The sequence below is a fragment of the Cyprinodon tularosa genome, unplaced genomic scaffold (assembly GCF_016077235.1).
Source record: "Cyprinodon tularosa strain WSP-4 unplaced genomic scaffold, ASM1607723v1 ctg310, whole genome shotgun sequence".
Taxonomy (NCBI): Eukaryota; Metazoa; Chordata; class Actinopteri; order Cyprinodontiformes; family Cyprinodontidae; genus Cyprinodon; species Cyprinodon tularosa.
Window position 1 is genome coordinate 3447 of NW_024039020.1, and position 20137 is coordinate 23583.

The window sequence follows — 20137 nt, forward strand, 5'->3', positions numbered from 1 at the left end:
AGCGTGGCCAGAACTCATATTCTCTTTGAAGCCCTGACATTGGTTGTGACAGCAGATTATAGGGTTTTTTTAAATTAAACCATCTATACTCTGTCAGGGAAAAGGCCTTGCAGTGAAACAAGAAAAGGTTTCATCCCTTTTAGATCTTTTTTTTGTTGCTAAAATGCCAGTTCTTATTAAGTTAAATGCAGATTACACATACCAAAATATGCAAAGGTTTATGGAAGTGTTTGGTAAGGTTACGAACAAATGGGGCAAACGCCTGCAGTCTTCCAAACTAGCCGCATGTTGAAATATATAATTCAGAAAACTGTCATACCACACAACTGTACCTCTGAAAATACTTAATCCAAAATATATTTATCACTTATTTTAGAAAGTGTAATCCTCCTATTCTAGATTTATCACATATAAAGTGACACAGAGTTTCATTATTTTAAAATCATTAAGACCCAGGGCGTCCTTGTAAAAGAGATTCCAAATCTCAAAGGATTTATTTAATGAAAAAAAAAATATTATACTTTTTCATGCATATATCTATAAAATAAGTGACGGTACAACTTTTTTTGAAGGATTAAAATTTTTCTAGCTCTACTTAAAGCAGTGTAAACCTATGCAAATATGTTAATACCTCTTTATTACTTTTAGTTAGATGTTATTTTTCAGAACTTCATATCAGGTTCCAGGCTTTTAGTTGGACTTTGGTCTTCATTGCTTTTATTGTGTTTTTTTATACCATGGGTATATTTGATGTATTTATTATTATTGCCATGTAAAGCATGCTACTCTACTTACCTTCTTGTCTCATGCTAGACTTAATTGAAGATTTAATTTATTGTATCTTGTTTATTATCACTAAAGTCTTGCACTTTTAAGGCTCAATAATCATAAAAATGTTTTTCAATCTAAAAGCATGTAATGGTTTTTAACTATAGGTAACTGTAAAAGCAAACTTATTGTTTTTATTTTGTTGTTGTTTCAGGAGGGCCAGGAGCTCATGGAATCCAAGCCTGAGTTTGAGCCAATAGTGAAGGAGCGCCTGGCCCAGCTTCATGAGCTCTGGGAAAAATTGGAGTCCACGACTCAGGAGAAGGACCGGCTGTTGTTCGACGCCAATCGCTCTGAGCTTTTCGACCAAAGCCTGGCTGATATGAAGAAGTGGTTGGCTGAGCTTCAGCAGCAGTTACAGAGCGGAGATGAGGATGTGAAGGATCTTACAAACGCCAACATCCTGCTCAAAAAGCACCAGGTCTGTATGTTTATAAGAATATGGAGTATATCCTTCATTTTTTTGTTTTTCTGTTCTTTCTATCAGCATGTCTGGTTTAAAATCCCACCAGGTGAATAAACACCGTCCAGTCATTGCTTCATAGAATCTGCTTTAATTGAATTCATATTTTATTCCTCATTGTTAGAATAGAAATAAAAATGTATAAGTGACCTTAAACACAACTTATAATAAATAAATAGAAGAACTTTTATAGGAGCTCAGAAATCCTGTGGGTAAGCATAGTTTCATGCTTAATAGGCAGCACTTACCTGCCGCTGCATCCTGATGAGGCTGTTGAAAAGCTATTTATTTTTTCCTTTCCACCCCCTTCTCCCATGCCAGATGACGGAGAACCAGGTTCGTGACCGGGCACGAGAGCTGGAAGAGCTCCAAGAGGCTGTCAGGAAGCACGGGGGACCCAGGGAGGACCAGCCAGAGCTGGAGGCTGAGCAGCAAGCCCTGCAGAGTGAGTTCCAGCAGCTCCTCACGCCGCTGTCCCAGCGCCGTGGCAAGCTGGAGGCTGCCAAGGCTGTCCATCAGTTCTACAGAGACCTGGCTGATGAGCTTGTAAGTATGGACATCATTCAGGAGGGAATGAAAGAGTCAGAGCTCCCCGCTTTTATATAATGGTTAATAGCGCAGAGTTGGAGTGAAGGGGATCAGATCTTACAGGTCAGGACCCTGCGTGCCGTTTGCATGCATCCAGATGGTCTCATCACATAAACATATAAGGAACCTTGTCTGAATAACATTTCTTTAAATGATGGTACTTTGGTTTGCTTTTTTTCTTTCATTTTAAGACATTTCAAAAAGGTTTTTCACCATCAATCTTTAAGAAATCCTTTTTAAATCTGCTGTCTTCTTTTTTATTGTCTTAATCTGATTTACTTTGTGAAGGAGCAATAAATCTGTTTAAGAAAGTTTTTTTATAGATATATATTTGGTGCAGATCAGAGCTATGAAGCAATTTTTCTAATTTGACTTTTTTATACTCTTGTCATTTTTTTGTTCTTTCTTTGTCTTTCAGCTCTGGGTTGAGGAGAGGATGCCTCTGGCAATGTCACAGGAGCACGGAAACAACCTTCAAAGTGTGCAGATGCTGTTAAAAAAGAACCAGGTAAGGATCTGTCTGTCAGCAATCTCTGTGCTCTAAACTACAACATATCAATGCTAATTCTTAAAGTCTTAATATAAAGACAATACGTTGAAAGTTATTTTGTCACCTAAAGACCAAACACTTTAACACATCCTAGAGAATTTGATGTTCCAGACCAGAGTTTAGCAGCTTGTATAATCCCAAAAGGACATTTTTCTCTTGTTCCTGCTGCATATATATACTTAGAACTGCAATACCTTAAAAAAACAAAAAACAACTATAACAATTGTCAAGATTCCTGTTAAGTTTTAGTTCTGAAGTGGTGGAGAAAAATAATAACATCTAACGCACACAATTAGGAAAGGCCAACCAAGAGTTGCCCATTTTAACAATAAAGACCAGCTTGCGCAATTTTATATTATCATTATTATTATTATAAATTCAAAATGACTCATTTTATCACCAACTTACTAACAAATGGATTTAACAGTGTGATTTAAATATACTACAAGTATTTCTGCCAAAGTAATCAGAACCCCAATTTATTCACTGCAAAAAATGTAAATCTAAATAAAGAAAAGTTTTTCTTGAAGTGAGGAGGTAAGTGACAAATTTAACAATGGAAAAAGAGAATTTACATGTAAAATGAGAAAAAAAAATTGCATTTTTTTAATTTTAAGTGAATATTATCACATTATCTGATTTTAAGAGTGAAAATACTCATCCCATTGATAAATCAACTTATTTAGCTGTTCAAATTAAGAGTAAACTTGATTTTTAATTTTTTTAATAACATTTTTTACTTATTTCCAGATCTTTTTTGCAGTGTTAGGAAGGACATGAGAATGAATTCTCTGTTAATAAAATATAAACACCACAATTCTTATTTCAGATGCCAAAAGTTACTAAATTTCAATTATTTTGGTTCCACTGACATGTCAGTTTCTTTCTTTATATATATCTTTATAAATTACCTGTATTATTAACCAGTGTAATGAGATACATCTACTGTCCCCAAATTTCTTCCTTTAGACGTTGCAGAAGGAGGTCGAGGGCCATCAGCCCCGTGTGGACGAAGTGTTGGAGCGAGGTAGAAGGATGGCGGCCGCTGCCAGCACAGAGGATAGGCCGGAGGCGGAGCGAATCAGGGATCAGATGCAGGAGCTGGAGCAGGCGTGGGCTCGGCTGCAGGATGAGATGGCCAAACGACGGGAGAGGCTGAGCAGCTCCAACTTGGCCCAGCAGTATTTCAATGATGCTGATGAGGCTGAGGCGTGGATCGGAGAGCAGGAGCTCTACATGATTGCTGATGAAAAGGCTAAGGTTAGGAAAGGAGGACATGCTGTGTGTGTAAGAGCCAATAAAATGGCCTGATTAACTCAAGGAAGCTTTTTAACATATTTAAAAATCAGATCTTATTATCCTAATCAAAGTAAAGGCATATCAGCCTGTTCACATACCAAGTAATGAATTTATCAGCATGATTACATGGTTTGGGTTCTCTTCAATTAAGAGAATCTGCTTCTTTAAGTGGCACCCTCCATGGAGAGATAATTTTGAAGTAATTTGTTTTGCTTTGATGGGTGCACTCCGCTCCCGTCTTTCCTCACCATCTTCTTGCTTTTTTCTTGTCCTCCAGGATGAGCAGACCGCCATGCTGATGCTGAACCGCCACATGATCCTGAAACAGGCTGTCTATGCTTATTCCATTCAGAAGCTCTCTGACCGTGCTCAAAAGATGTTTGCAGAGGAACATCCTCATGGGTTCGTTTTTGAACTCTATAGCGACCCTAATTTACTCAGTTGTGGTTTTAGGCTTGCAGGAATGGCAAGCGTGTAAATGTGTATCTCATTTAGACTTAATCAAACTGTCAGACCTGGTTTTTAGTTTCTCTAACATTTCACTGCTTTCATTTCATGGCGTATTTTTCAGTGAGGAGGTCATAAGGCGGCAGGGACAGGTAGATAAGCAGTACGCCGGCCTGAAGGAGCTGGCAGAAGACCGCAGGTTGAAACTGAAGCACACCTTCCATCACTTTTTACTAAGCCGAGAAGTAGAGGACCTGGAACATTGGATTGCTGAGAGGGACGTGGCGGCGTCCTCGCAGGAGATGGGTCAAGACCTGGACCACGTCACGGTATCATAAATCACAAAAATAACTTTAGGGTTTGCTCACCTTAAATATTAAACGTCACCGTCTCTCTCTCTTCAAGAAGAACAATAAGAAATCTCCATGCTGTTATAATTAAATGAGAGATATTAGTTTCTTTTTGCTTCTCAGCTCCTGAGGGATAAATTCAGAGAGTTTGCACGGGAGACAGGGATGATAGGTCAGGATCGGGTGAACATGGTCAACCAGACCATAGATGAGCTGATTGAAACGGGCCACAGCGAGGCAGCCACCCTGGCAGAGTGGAAGGACGGCATTAACGAGAGCTGGGCTGATCTGCTGGAGCTCATCGACACCCGCTCCCAGCTCCTCACGGCGTCTTATGACCTGCTCAAGTATGTGGAAAAAAATGTGCAGACACATTCTTCTAACACGTCACAACCACAACTCCCAGTTTATTTTGTGTTTTTATGCTACAGACCAACATAAAGCGGTGCATAACTGTTATGTCGTAGCAAAATGATTTATGGTTGTGAACCTCCTTATAGAAATAAGAATACTTTGTACTTAGAAATTTCTTTCAGATGTTTGTCACAGCGATTTAGGGAAAATAAGGCTAACTGGACACAGAAGGTGCACTGTTTTTCACCGAATGCAACACGTTAGAAAGGGGCAATGTAAGAATGACACTGTCATGGTTTTATCCAGAGATCTGACCCACATGCAGAAAACCAAACAGAGAGACCAGGGGAAGGTTTAACAGGTTTATTGTGAGTTGGTAGAGAGGAGTCCAGTGCTGCTCTGAACAGAACACGGACTGAAAAGTAAAGGGGAAGATTCTGCGGTTAGTTCAGGCTTAGTGGGAAATTTGTGTCTTTGATTTGAAGAAGGGAATAAAGGCAACAGGACTCACGTTTCCAGAAAAAGGTGTCTTTCGTTGATTCCAGTCGGTGTGGGTTGTTCCAGTAATAGACTTGTTCGTTGGAGGGCGGACAGGGTTTACCCTAGGTTGAGGTGTTTCCTTGAGGAACGGAGGAGCTGACTGCCACTTAGATTTCCTGCGGTACTTGAACAGTTTCTTGTGGAGTTGAATCCCCTGCTCAGACAGAAGCCCAAACAATCCTTGGGGAAAAGTAGATCCAAACCATCAGTTTGAATCCTCAGCTCAGTCTGACGCTCAGAGAATCCTTCCAGGGAAAAGAAGGTCCAAAACATCCAGTTTGCAGGATGTCTTCCTGCCGAGAGGCAAAGACAAAAAAACAACAAGGTTAAGACTCAGGTGACAAAACTCAGTTTGACTCAGCAAAACTCAGCTTGGCTAGAGTACCCAAAACTGGCAAACACTCTGGCGACGAGGTAGTGGCAGTCAGCAGCTTAAGAGTCCTCCGGTAATGAGGCAACCATCCGCAGGTGTTTGAGGAGGCCAACGAGAACCAGGCGCCACCTGGTGGTGGAGGGAAAACAAACAAACAACACAACCCACACAAACTGGATTCCTAACAGACACAAAGCAAGCCAGACCTGCAAATATGTCATTTAGATCAAAACACATCATGTGTTTGACTGGCCTAGTCAAAGTTAATCTAATTAGTTCAATTAATTCATAAATTAAAACTATTAAAATAGCAAAGATATTCTGCATAAACACCTTTTTTTCTTCCACAACTCTCTCCACAAGTCTCTCTGATCCATTCAATGAAATTATTTGAAGTTTTGCTTGTAATCAAATCTAATATAAATATTGCAAGGCACCCTAAGATGAATGAAATCAAACTGAAACCATCTGCATGTGATGGCACCCTACTGTATATCTGACATGCTGCCTGCATCTCATAGATGTGGTGCTCATGATGAATGCACTGACACTAAAGGTCCAAACTTTTTGCAGGTACTTTGATGATGGAAAAGAGTTGGTGACACAGATTCATGAGAAGCAGAAAGAGCTGCCTGAGGATGTGGGGGAGGATTTCAGCAAAGCTGAGTCCTTTCACAGAATGCACGCCGCCTTTGAGAGAGACATCACCGCCCTGGGCAAACAGGTATAACACAAGGGATCGTCTCTTTAACACTGAGGGAAACAGCAGGCAACGACCAAAAGGTACACTTTGATGATTTGTATCCAGACTGCTGCAATGAACTGTGGAAGATTAGAAACCACACAAAGTGACTACTGGGGCTCAATAACTTTTTGTGAAGTTTGGGACTAGAGCTCTTTTGTTCAAGGAATAATGTCAAGATGATTAGATTTTATTTTCTTGGTTTAAATTTTAATGACAAACCTTTAAAAACCATAATCATCCATAAAAGCTAATGATGAATAACTATAAAGATAAAGGCATTCTAAATATTGCCTTTCTTGATCGTTTCATACAGAAGCTCCAGAGGACAATGCTGCCACCACCGTGTAACAACAGTGTTTTTACTTTAGGAAAAGCCTCCCCTTAAATCCTCCACACCAATTTAGGACGACAACTGATCATTTTAACTTATTGTCTTTTTGCAGAAGCTGATTGTGGTGAGATGGTAAAAGCTTAGGCATGATAATGATCAGACACACATCTGAACTGCTTTTAGAATAGAGAAATCAGCCTAACATTAAGATTCTGGGATGACCCAGACCTCGGTCCTGCTGCAATTAGCCTGTCCTGTAGCACAAAACCAATCTATTTAGTTGAGCTAACATCTCTGATGGTTGATGGTTACAAAAAGTTTTTGGTTTTTATGCAATCTGGTAACGGACATTCATCCAAATTGGATATTTTTTGTTTGTTTTACTTTTTGTTTTTATGTTAGTATGAATGTATAATTTTCACCCTGCCAAAAGTAAAAACACACAACAAATTCAAACTTGTTCAGCCAAATCTAAAATGACTTGAAGGTTGAGATATTCCCAAAAGCCATAGATTAATATGATAATGATGCCCATGATGACTGGACGTAAACTTCTCATTGACTCTATCTTTGAGGAAAAGAAAAACACATTAAAACTGCATTATAATGACTCATTAAAATGACATTTCTTAATTGCTATGTCCTTCCTCCAGGTTCAACAGTTCCAGGAGACAGCCTTGAGACTTAGAGCTCAGTACGCAGGGGACAAGCAGGACGCCATCCAGGCCATGGAGAGGGAGGTTGTTGAAGCCTGGAAGGGCCTGCTGGATGCGTCGGATGGCCGGCGGTCGCAGCTGGTGGACACAGCCGAGAAGTTCCGCTTCTTCAGTATGGTGCGAGACTTGATGGCCTGGATGGAAAGCATCATTCAGCAGATAGAGACTCAGGAGAAACCCAGGTGTGCAGCCTTCTAACAAACAAAAAGTGGAATTTTTTTAGTGGAGGTTTTGACATTTATGGTACTTTTATAGGTATTTTTTTTTAGCTTTAATTTATTTTAGCTTTAATTGTAATTCTAAATTAGAAACCCTGATTTTTCCCGTTCATTTTAGCAATTAAAGTGTATTATTGGTCCTGTTTCTGCTTTTAATCCTCTCCCTCATCAGGGATGTCTCCTCTGTGGAGCTGCTGCAGAAGTACCACCAGGGAATCCGTTCAGAAATTGAAACCAGAGGAGCCAAGTTCACCGACTGCATAGACCTCGGCAAGTCTATGTTGAATCGCAAACACCGCGACTCTGCTGAGGTAAGAAGAAGCACCTAAAGGAGGCTCCTTTTCTGCCTGTGCTTTTGATCTAATTGCTTTTCTTGGAGCAATTGTTCCCTAACCAACTGGGCTGCCTTCAAAACAAAAAGTTAAATTTTAACATTCATCAGGGAAGTCAGGAAAGCAAACACTAATTAGAAATGGATAAAAGCAAACAGATTTCAAATAAGCAATTGACCCTTACCCGAACTGAGGGTTCAGTTAATTACTTCACAATGCTAAATCTTGGAGTATAATAGAAAATATTATAATGAGTTTTTCTTTTTATATAAATAAAATGTGACGGTGACGGCATAACGTTTCTGTCAGGTCAAAGAGAAGCTGGTACAGCTGATGGAAAAAAGGCAGGAAATGATGTTCAAATGGGACGACAGATGGGACTGGCTCCGCCTCTGTGAGTAATGTAACCCCCCCCCCCCCCCCTCACCCCTGATCCCAGACTATATGATGGAACAGCAGGAGTTTCTCCCTCTTCAAAAATACCCCATATAAGCTCTCATGATCATCTGCCTTTGCTGCTTTCAGTGCTGGAGGTTTGTCAGTTTGCAAGGGACGCTTCGGTGGCCGAGGCCTGGCTGATCGCTCAGGAGCCCTACGTGACCAGCAGGGATCTGGGTCAGACGGTGGACGAGGTGGAGAAGCTCCTCAAGAGGCATGAAGCCTTTGAGAAATCCACTGCCACATGGGAGGAACGCTTCTCAGCGCTGGAACGCCTCACTACGGTACAGAGCATTCTACACCTACCCAATTCAATTCAGTTTATTTCTATAGCACCAATTTGTAACACGTCATCTCAAAGCACTTCACAGTTCACCAGATCATCCAGTCAAATTGATTCAAAGTTTTCTATCTAAGGAAAACCAGCTGATTGCATCGACTCATTGACTCGAATGCAATCCCTCACATTAAGCATGCTTGTAGCGACAGTGGAGAGGAAAAACTCACTTTTAACAGGAAGAAACCTCCAGCAGAACCAGGCTCAGTGTGAGCGGCCATCTGCTGAGGCCGACTGGGGTTCAAGGAGACAGAAGCAGAGATACAAAAAGCAGCTGTAAAAGGCGGCCCATCCAGGAAACACACAGCCACTCTACTCTATGGAAATGCTGACTGATTTACCCTGCAGTTGAAAAGCCCGGGATATATTCAACAGTGTCTCAACTATTTGTAAAGTCATCTTTCTAGAGTTTATTGTAGTAGTAAAATCAAAATTTTTTAGACTTTCATGGTTGGAATCCTGAATAAGTGATCTTACGAGAACCAAGAAAAACATCATGTCCTTTTTTTAATAAACATGTTTTGAGTTGTTAACAAATGTGTTGGCCATAGAAATAACTACAGGTTTTTGTGTTGCAGCTGGAGTTGTTGGAGCTGAGGAAGCAGCAACAGGAGATAGAGCAGTTCATTAAAGATGAGCAGCGCTCAGATAGAGAGAGCAGGTAAAGACACATGTTTAGACACTTGGAGAGCAAATAAACACTCCAAAAATACTAATATTTATTTATGACACGACCTGTAAGTGAAAAATGAGAACTGATAGAGCGAAGGAGCCCAGAATCATCAAGAAAAGTTCATCTTTGGGTTTATTCTTTCTGGGAGATCCAGATAAATGTGTTTAAACTGTTAATAAGAACACAGTGTCTCTCTTTGTCTTCTGTTTTTTTGTGTGTTTTTGCTTAGGAGAGAAGACACAGGCTTTGTAGAAGAATCTTCGCAACTCCACACTATTGAGGAACAGACCCTGGTTAGTAGCTAAACCACTGCTTTTTGTTTTTCCAAGGCCAGATTTAGGAGATTGAAAGCATCTCATTCACCTTTAATGATGTCTATTTCAAACATGTTCCTTTGTACCTATACCCACCCTATTGTATAAAATTTAAAAAAAATTAAGAATGATGAATTTTTACATTTTTTTTGCCCCAGTCCGGCGCGATGGAGCCCAGTTCAGGTCAGATGGATGGGACTGCTGGTGACTCCACGGTGCCTATCGTGTCAGAGATTAGAGAGAGTGCTTCTCTGGAGCTGGAGCCCTCTGTCTCCATTGTGACTCCTAAAGAACCAGAGAAGGCGGCCACCTTGCCATCAGAGACCCAAAGGACTCAGATGGTGCTGCAGGAGGGAATGCTGTGCCGCAAACATGATGTAGAGGGTTCTGGAAAGAAGGCATCTAACAGGTCGGTGACAGCAGAAAAATCCACCATGCCTCTACTCAGTGTGCAGTGATTAGTGTGTGCTTATGCATGTTTTAGGATCTCCACTATCTGACTTATGTGAGAAGTTTACATTCCCTTATCAACATAAATGATAATTTTTGGAGATTTTATTAGTCCACACCGAACCACACTGACCTGAATAATTACAAACACACACACCCCCACTTATGTGTGGCATAAGTTGTTATATACATCTGAAGTTGGTATATTCAAGGCTGCAGTCCACTAGCTTTATCTTTTCCAACTTTCAACTAGTTTTAATTTTAGTTTTAGATAACTATATATATATATACTATAAGCTATAAAACTAATTAGTAACATTTTTTTTAGAGCAAATCTCTCCCTCTCAGCTTGAAGAAAACTGCTCAGGATGTTCAGGAATGACGCAGTATCCCCTTAGGCTCAAACCTGGCATGAACCTAAAACTAATTAACAAGAACACGACCAACAACGCAAGCAAACTGGACTGAATGACAAACAAAAAAAATTTTTTTTAAAGAGAGACAACCAATAAAGAAGTATTACAGGAGTCATTGCAGGGTCTTACACCTCAGCTCTCCAACAGCTTTTAAGCACAGTGGTGGCTGCATCATGCTGGGAGCCTGTTTTTGCTCACCTAGTGCATGTTGAAAAGGGGATGAATTAATATAGATAACTTCCAAATTTTTCATCTTCAATCACAAGCTAAATGGCTGAAACTCAGATCTGCATGTTTTGATAGAATAATGATCCCCAAACTCCCAACTACAGAATATATGGATCACGCTTCACAGCTTAGTCCTCTGCATTAAACAAACCAACTTTAATAAAATCTACAATTTCTGATAAGAAGGGGTTTCAAAAATCCAACCAAGACTTTTCTAGAAGTTTGCAAACAGCAACCAAAAAAGTTTACCCTGTATGGACAATTAGAACCAAATGTGGATTAGAAAAAGCTGGTCGTAAATTAAACGTTTTGCTTCATATTCTTGCTTTTAACAATCATTAAAGTTGTATGTTATATAACCATCCCACTCTGCTAAAAAGAACATAGCAAAGGCACCATTAAAAGGCCCAAGATAGGGGATTCATGGCAACGATGAGTGTATTCGTCTAACTGGAACTGTGCATTTCATCAGATAATTGGTATTGAAACATACCAACTATGTAGAGGAAGAGCAAAGTAATTTAAAGGGATACGTAGCATGAAACATTTGGGGATGTTAGCGTCTTTTTATATCATTTTCAAAAGGGCTGCTATGTAAATATCTGTTTATCCCTCATTAGGCGTGAACCCAGCATCCAATTATTTGGTGTCACAGCGAGACTCACAATTATCAATGAATATGAATGCATGAATAATGAATGCTTTCCACAAATAAACTGCCATCAATCACAAAAATGACTCCCTGTTATGCTAAAAACACTTCAGTGAAAGTTTGCATATTACCTGAGAATGCTGAACAGAAGATAAAGTCACTTGCTGCACGTTAGAGGAACGATGTTCGGTTATAACTTCCTGCAGCCTGGTGTCATAAATGTTAATAAAACTAAATACATTTTCAGTTCACTGCTGAAGATTTAAGGATGTCGTTAAACATCTACATGCCTTTATCTAGGTTCACAACTTTTAGACAAAGGAGAAAACTATAATGAGCAACTTTTTGAAGTTAAACATCAGAGAAAAAACTGTCCGGATCTTCATCTGTTCTGCCTTTGTGTCTTCACACCCAGGACATGGAACAACTTGTACTGTGTGCTGAGGCCAGGTCAGCTGTCGGCGTATAAGGACTCCAAAAGCTTTGGTCATGGAACGACTTATCACGGTGAAGACCCCCTACCCCTAAGCAACGCCACCTGGGAGATCCTCCCTAGCTATAAGAAAAAGAAGAATGTTGCCAAGCTGCGGTAAGAATCAAGTCGACCTCCAGGTTGCGATAAATGGTTTTTAGTCAACTCAATGCATTTCACTTTCTTCAGATGGGTTTGGATTTGCTTATACTTGTCACATATCATTGTTATCTTGTCTAAAGTCCTCCAACACACCTTTCTTTTTTTTCTAAGGAGAAAATTGAAGCCCCATGTGAAGAAAGGTTATTGAACAATGACAGCCATGGCAGCTTTTAAGGATTTCACATTTTTCAGATGTTTCTGAAGCTACCAGCAGAGACATTCAGTGACTGCAGAGAGTCATTGCCTCTACCCTTCAGCTTCCCGCTGAGAAACAATCCTAAACTTTAACTCTGTGTGACTCCACTCCACTTTTTTCAAATTGCTCACATCAACAGATCAGCCCTAGTGTATACAGTGCTGTGAAAAAGTTTTTGTTTTAACTCCTTACCAACTGTCTCTCATTAATGTAAGTTAGACAAGAAATCGGATCTATAATATCTGCTTTTATTGGAATCAAGCTGTCCGAACCAGCCTGAAAAGTAGAAATGAATTTCTCACTTTGTTAAATGATGACTTAAAGGTATAGTGGAGGGTGTTCTTTTTCCGCATGGATCATCAAAATAAGTGGTCCTCCTAATTTTCAATTATTCTTGTGATATGTTTACATAAGGCCATCCTACGTGCTCGTCTCCATTTTCACTTATTGGTGCTGAGTCTTACAAAAATTGCAAATGTTCTTTTGGAAAGTAAGCTTATAATAGCGATGCAAAGAGCAACTTTTCAACAGAGCATGCATGAGGGGAAATGGGCTCGTGCACATGGGTCTTTTCAAAAATTCATGAAAATCCTCCACTTTACCTTTAACTGAGATTAGTTAAAGTTTTTGAAAGATGAATAAAGTTTCATCATCTTCATCCAGGCCTGATTAATGAATCAGCAAATCAAGATCTAAAAGATCTAAAAAACACAGCGTGTGATACCCTGATCAAATGAAAGATTAAAACTAAAGAATTTTGACGTTTATTAGCTAGAAAAAGAAGTTCAGTAAAGCCTAATGGAGAAAAACACGGACCTGCGGGGAACCGTCCCAGAAGAGGAAGACTTTATTCCTGCAGGGCGTTAATGACTCAACCAGGTGGTCGCAGAAGAAATCTGAAAATCTAAAGCACACCAAGCCTCACTGAAGGTCAGAGTTTGTAGTTTAAGAATAAAGAAGAGGTTGAATGATTCAAAAATGACGAGTTTCAAACTAAACACTTCGGCTTTTGGAAATCTGTGGACTGGTGAGACATGAGTACAATGTTGAAAACAACTGAATATGTAACCTTGTCCTGTTACTGAATTATTTACAGTAAACATCTTATCAGTTTGTCAGCATATGTTCAAACCCAGATTATTCTGCAGGACAATGAGCTGAACAAATTCAGCAGTTTTATCTAAATTGTAAAAATAGAACCCTTTGAAGTGGCCTAGTCAAAATTACAAACTCATTTAGATGCAATGGCCTTAACTTTTAAACTTTAACAGGTTACATGTTTAAAAAAATTGCAAAGTGTTTAAATCCCAAAAGTTCTATAAAGAAGATTGAACTGGTGGCTGTGGAGTGGCGGCCTAGTGGTTAGGGCATAGAGCTTTGAGGTTCTGAGTTCGAGCCCCACTCCCACAGACTGCAACTCTGGCTCTCTGAGCAAGACCTTTAACCCCACACTGGTCCCCGGGCGCCCCATGATGGCAGCCCAAGGGGATGGGTTAAATGCAGAATGTGAGATCAATAAAGTTCAGTTATTATTATTGAACTAAACTTCCTTCAAAATGAAATTAAAAACTAATCTCCAGTTCATTATCAAAATGTTTGCCAAGGCGGCGATATGAGCTATCTGCTTTTACGCATACTGTAGGCCCAGGTCAGTTTGGACAGCTTTTTGCCATTAATGGGATAATCAGTTGAAAAGTAAATTCTGCATTTACCGAGGTAATCTGTCACAATTATTTGAGGATATGAAGCCTTTAAAGGTATAGTGGATGATTTTCGCAAATTTTTGAAAAGACCCGCCTACTCCACTCCACTCTCGAGTGGGAATGCATATTAAACACGTGCAGGAGCCCATTTCTCCTCGTTGATGCTCTGTTTGCTTCGCTGTTTGCATCGCTCATACAAGCTTACTTTCCAAAAGAAGAATTGCAAATTTTCCTCAATGTCAGACAAACTTATTTTTATTCTTAGTGTATCTGTTTTCTTTTAATGTATATTGGACCTTGAGTCTGTAATAATAAAATCAATCAATCACCACCGGTAAGTGAAAATGGGAACAAGCACGTAGGACGGCCTTACATAAATATATCACCAGAATGATTGACAATTAGGAAGACCACTTATTTAGACACAGAAAAAAACAAAAAACAAACATCCTCCTCTATACCTTTAAGTTTGGCAAAAAGCAAAACCAGAATAAACCTGTAAGGGAGGAAGCTTTTCACAGCACTGTTATAGCTTTAGTGATGTTAAAACATTGATTTCTCTCCTTCACTGTCTCCCTTCATCTGTTAGACTTGTTTATCAGGCTCATCCATCAGCCTGGAGCGTTACATGTTTTAAACATGCTTTACTTGCCTTTCTACTCATTTAATTCACAGCAAGATTACAAATAAATTTACTCTTTAAAATTCTTGGAGCAAATCATGAATACATCAATCACCTTATCTCCAACATTTTCCATCTCCATCTATGGGTGAAAATATTGGAAAGATCTAAAAAAATCTTACAAGATTAATGGGGAAACTCAACTGGTGCATCATTAGTAATCAAACAATCAGTTGTGAGCAAAAGAAGTTTTAATATCTAAAAACAAGCTGTGCAGAAAGGAGGGTGGGGGTGTTTTCCCAGCATCGCCATTGCAGACACTAAGAGTGTGCACCATATCTGTGCTAAATTGGGGTTCTTTCACTATTTTTGAACAATTCTGGACTTTCTATGGTAATAACTTATTGTAGATTACATTGTATTATGTCATATCTACATTTAAATTGAAAATATCTGATATCATAAAGTGAACATGGAAATGAGGATGCTTGCAGACAATATTTCAAAAATAATATGTGAAACAATAAGTACAATAAAAACCGTAAACTAAGACCCTGTTTGAAATAAACTTCATAACTCTTCATCATTTTGATGATGAACAGCGAAAGACCAGACATTTTTTTTTTCTGCAGATACAGAGACATATATATACACATTTTAGTGCTTCAGTCAATTAGAAGCTCCTGTATTGGTCACGTCCTGTAATGATACGCGCACCGTCAGGGTTCTGCTCTATGATGCTGACACATCAGTGTTGCTGGACCCTTCACTAACATGTTCTGTATAACATGTCCTCCATCCATTCATCATACTCTCCATCTCTCTAACAACCCTTAAACATATATATAAAATGTTGATGGGAAAACTCTAAAGAAAAACTTTAAACCCCAAACATTAAGCATTTAGTGTAACAATAAAACCAGTGAGCTGCAATGGAGTGAAATGACTGCAAGTCTTACCATTAGAGGTGTTTTGCTGAACTTTCCCTCCATTTTCTGTTCCAGGTGTGATTTCAATAGTAGCTTAATCTTTGACTTTTCTCTTTTTTGATGTAATCATAAAAAATTAAAGCAGTGTCTTCTGCACACCTACCTATTAGCTGCAAGTATTGACTAATTGCTTCTAAGTAGAGCTGCAACTAATTATTAGTTTGCAAATCGATCAATCTGTCGATTATTTTTTCAATCAAGAATCAAGTAATAATCGGATAGCCAATGATTCCTTAAAGAAGACTTTTTTACGAAATCAAACCAAATGAAACTAAAATTTTTCCACTTGTGGAGTTCTGGATAGAGCATATTGACAGACAGAGTTTAAAAAAAAATCTTAAATGCAAAATATTCACATTTTTTTTTTACAATCTTGGTATAATTACTGCTCTAAGACGGGTGCTCTGTCAGCTAAAGGCATATTTTAAAGTCACAATACTCCAGTTATTGATTAAATGATCACTAAATTAGTTGATTATTATTTCAATAAACTATTTATCACAGTTAATCCAATTAATCCAGAATGATTGTGCAAAACTCCTACGTATACTCTGGAGAACTCGTAAAATTTGTTCCTACCTGAGAAATTAGAAAAAGGATAAAAATTGTGAATTTCCAATAAGAGCATATTTTTATCACAATGTATTAACAAAACCCACTATATTGAGACAAACCTAAAATCTATGGAGGACCAGTTCTGCCATATTTAAAAATAAATACATAAATAAATAAATGCCCAATAAATGTAAATGTAAAAAGGGCAGACAGAAATAAATAGCGGCGAAGAAATAACTAGGGTAAAAAAATACAAAGGAAGAATAAAACAGACAAAAATATTATAACATGCACATAAATAAATACTTAAAAATATAACTAGTTAAAAAATAAAGACAAAAAATAAATAAGGTAAATATTACAAAGGCAAATAAATAAAGAAGCTAATTAAGAGTTATATACATTTATGTCTCACTGTATAATTTAATTTCTACTTACATTTATTTGTTTATTGTATTTTTAATGGCAATTAATTGTATGCTTATTTATTTATTGAGCATGTATTTATTTGTGTATTGATTTTTAAATATGGCAGAGTTGGTCCTCCATAAAAATCTGCCCAGTATAAATGAATTAAAATACAGGTCTAAGTAGACTAATCTGAAACCAGTTAAGAGATTAATACAGTAAAAAAAATCTATTGTCTCATTTCTCTTCATTAAAAAAAAGTGACAGGATGATAAAATGTATGATTTCTGGTCTTCCACTGATTAGCCTTAAATAAAGCATCAGCTAAAGACAGCTGGGAGGTTTGATTAATTCTACCGCCGCTCTGTGGTATCACTCAACAACTCTGGGTTCCTTTTAGCAGCTGATGGAGGATCTAAAGATAAATGATGCCCTCACAGCTTGGGAAGGTTGAAATAACTGTAAGAAAACTTTCACTTTTCCACCATGAAGAAAGGCAGAAGATGATTTTGGTCATAAATAATTCATACTGTGGATATCAATGTAAAAACTGAAAATAAAAAATTAAAAAAATCTATCAAAATGTTTCTTCTGTTAGACAGAAAGGCAAACCAGGTAGGTTGTAAGAATAAGCAGGGGTGGAGCTAGATGGGGGCCAGAGGTTACCATGGCCACCCTTAGCCAATCATTGGCCACCCCTACCAGCAGTAGGGGTGGCAGCAGTAATACTCTCAAGGGGAATGTTCCAACTTATTAAACATTTTAATTCTTCTTATATTAACAATTACTTGAAAAACGCAGCGGTTAATAATGCACATCAAAATACAAACATTAAAGTTGACATATACAGAATTCATGTTCTTTACAGAACTAAACTTTGTTTTATATGGGGTAAAGAGAAAATAATGTGTCTCTGCAGGTCATTTAGGAGTCTTCAGTGAAATCATAGATAAATAATTACTTTAATGATTACTTAAAAATCAATTTAATGTAGATATTAGTACATTTTATGCTAAAAGTAGTATAAAAGTAGGTAAGTAATGCCAATGGAAAATACATTTTGTCCACTATAGCTTTTATTTAGACAGAATGTATGTTTAAATATGTATTTGCTAGCAAAGGCTGTAGGAAAGTATAGTTTGTTCCTGTTGGAACAGCGTAAATTGACTCTGAGGTTCTGGCGACTATCCACTTTTGGCCACCCCTCAGTGTACAGTGGTTTTTGACTGGCCACCCCTATTAAAATTTTCTGGCTACACCTCTGAGAATAAGCTGCACAGGTGAAGTTACTGCTGGTTGGTTTTGTAGTGAAAGCTGTAAAAAAAGGTTGGACACAACTGCTTTCTCCACAGTTGGATATTGGGGTTGAATATGTTCAAAACAGTGCAGGTGATGCTATCACCAGATCCATCGATATGAATACCTGAGCACCGATAAATGAAGGAAATCCATGACGAGCAAGTCACGCAAAGCAGAGATTACATTTTAGGAAAATTAAACATGATCCTTGTTAATATGTCCAGAAAAAAAAACACTTTAAAGGTAATAATTTAACAAATACTTGCACTGAATTCTGACTGAGGTGCTTTTATTCCTGAGTGCCATGCAGGTGATATTTGGAAGCTGGAGGGATTTTTATCAAATGTCAAATAAAGTTTGACGAAGCAGCTGGTTCAAAGGAGGGACTGCAACCATACCGGCTCCCCAAGGAAGAGATTACACAAATCAGAAACTCAAGAAAGGCTTTATTAAAGAGACGTGGCTCCAGAATTTTACCTGGAAAATACAAAAATATTCATCCTCTTTTAAAGGGAATTTCATCTTGTTAGAATCGCTTTGTTGGTTTACTCAAGTATTTAAAGTTTGCTGAAAACTATCCACAGATTATTAGTTGAGATGAATCATTTCCCCTCCATCTCACTTTATCTTCAGTCACATAAAAGTCCCAATAAAATACTGGAGAGTTGTGGTTAAAACCCGACAGACATAAAAAGATTATGTCTTGGAGCTGTAAAGTTTACAGCAGGATTATGACGTGACTCTTTTCACCAGAGATTTGAATGCTGTGTTAAGATTAAATCTTTGTGATTTGGTAGATGTGCAGTTGTATTAAATGTGTTCTTTGCTTTCACAGTCTGGCCGACGGAAGCGAATATCTGTTCCAGTGTAAAGATGAGGTATGTTTTTTAAACTGCAGAGACGTCTTTTTAACGAATCACATGGCAGTCAGCCTTCCTGGTTTAAATAGTAACAGTCTGTGACCCTGAGTGCAGCTCACCCAGCGTTACAAACATGGGTATCTCCATTTGTTCAGCTGACCAAATAAAACTACGAGATAGAACCACACATCGCCTCTCTGGGGGTTTTCTTCCTGTTCTAAGCCAACTCCATGTGGGCTTTTTTTTTTTTGTGTTGAATTCCAGGAGGAGCTCCAGCGTTGGAACCAGGCCATGGAGAAGGCCGTTCAGATCCTGACAGAGGAGGAGGCCCCGGGCCCCTCGGGGTCCAAAACCCACAGCCTGCCCACCGCTCCCACCTCCTCTGCTGCCCTGCCTGAGCCCAGCTCTGCCAAGAAAGACAAGGAGAAGAAGTTTAGCCGCTTTGCCAAGAAGAAGTGAATGAAAAAAGGAGAGGCGTCTGGAGACGGTGTTGCCTAGGCAACCAGGGAAGAGGAGGCAGTGCGTGAGGAGGCCCTGTCGGAGCAAGCTTTTTATCAGTTTTTTTATATGATTTTTCTGAAAAATAACTAACAGTGTTGTTTAGGTTTAAAGCCATCACTATTGCCTGTATTTATGCGCGTGTGAGATTACAAAGGTCCATTTTTCTTTGTGTTTAGAGTAAATTTTAGTGGGTAAATTAAAGCACAGGAATGCTTCACACTCAACCAAAGATAGTTTGTAAAACTTTGCTTTTCTAAGTTTTTTTTTTTTGTGTGTGTGTGTGTGCTCTGTTACAGCATGCTTTGATAAAGCCATGTAGGACATTAAGGTATTTTCATCAATCTGCCTTATAAAATGGTTGAACTGTAATACTGTGCTGTTTGAGTTCAGGGCACTAAATGCTAAAATACAGACGCAGAGTGAAATAGATTATGTTTTACAGCAGCTTTGTAAAATGCATTGTAAAGATTGTGGAGATGAGTAAAGGATTCGGCGCAGTGCAGAACGGCACACACACTGCAGGTTTAATAGCAGTTATGCAAACTAAATGCTTTATGCACTGGGAAGGATCTGACTGAGGAGACCTTTTTTTATTATTATGGTAGTGGTCATGTAAACTCCACAATCTGTGAGTTGAAAATATAATCTTATTCAGGCTGTATTCTCAATTTATCCGTGGCAGTAGTTACCTTTGTGATTTTCAAATATATTAACACTTGTGTAATGAA

General features: G+C 38.5%; 1 protein-coding gene across 1 annotated transcript; it reads left to right on the forward strand.

The window, feature by feature from the left end:
- Positions 1-982: 982 nt before the first annotated feature.
- Positions 983-20137, forward strand: LOC119788171 (spectrin beta chain, non-erythrocytic 1-like; the record flags this gene model as incomplete). Its single annotated transcript, XM_038292340.1, has 18 exons — positions 983-1249; positions 1613-1837; positions 2298-2387; positions 3399-3689; positions 4006-4130; positions 4300-4504; positions 4649-4872; positions 6366-6516; positions 7522-7766; positions 7975-8113; positions 8444-8528; positions 8660-8856; positions 9488-9570; positions 9812-9875; positions 10055-10305; positions 12058-12231; positions 18884-18926; positions 19173-20137. Coding segments are annotated over 18 exons (3054 nt in total), but the record flags the coding sequence as incomplete, so codon positions are not given.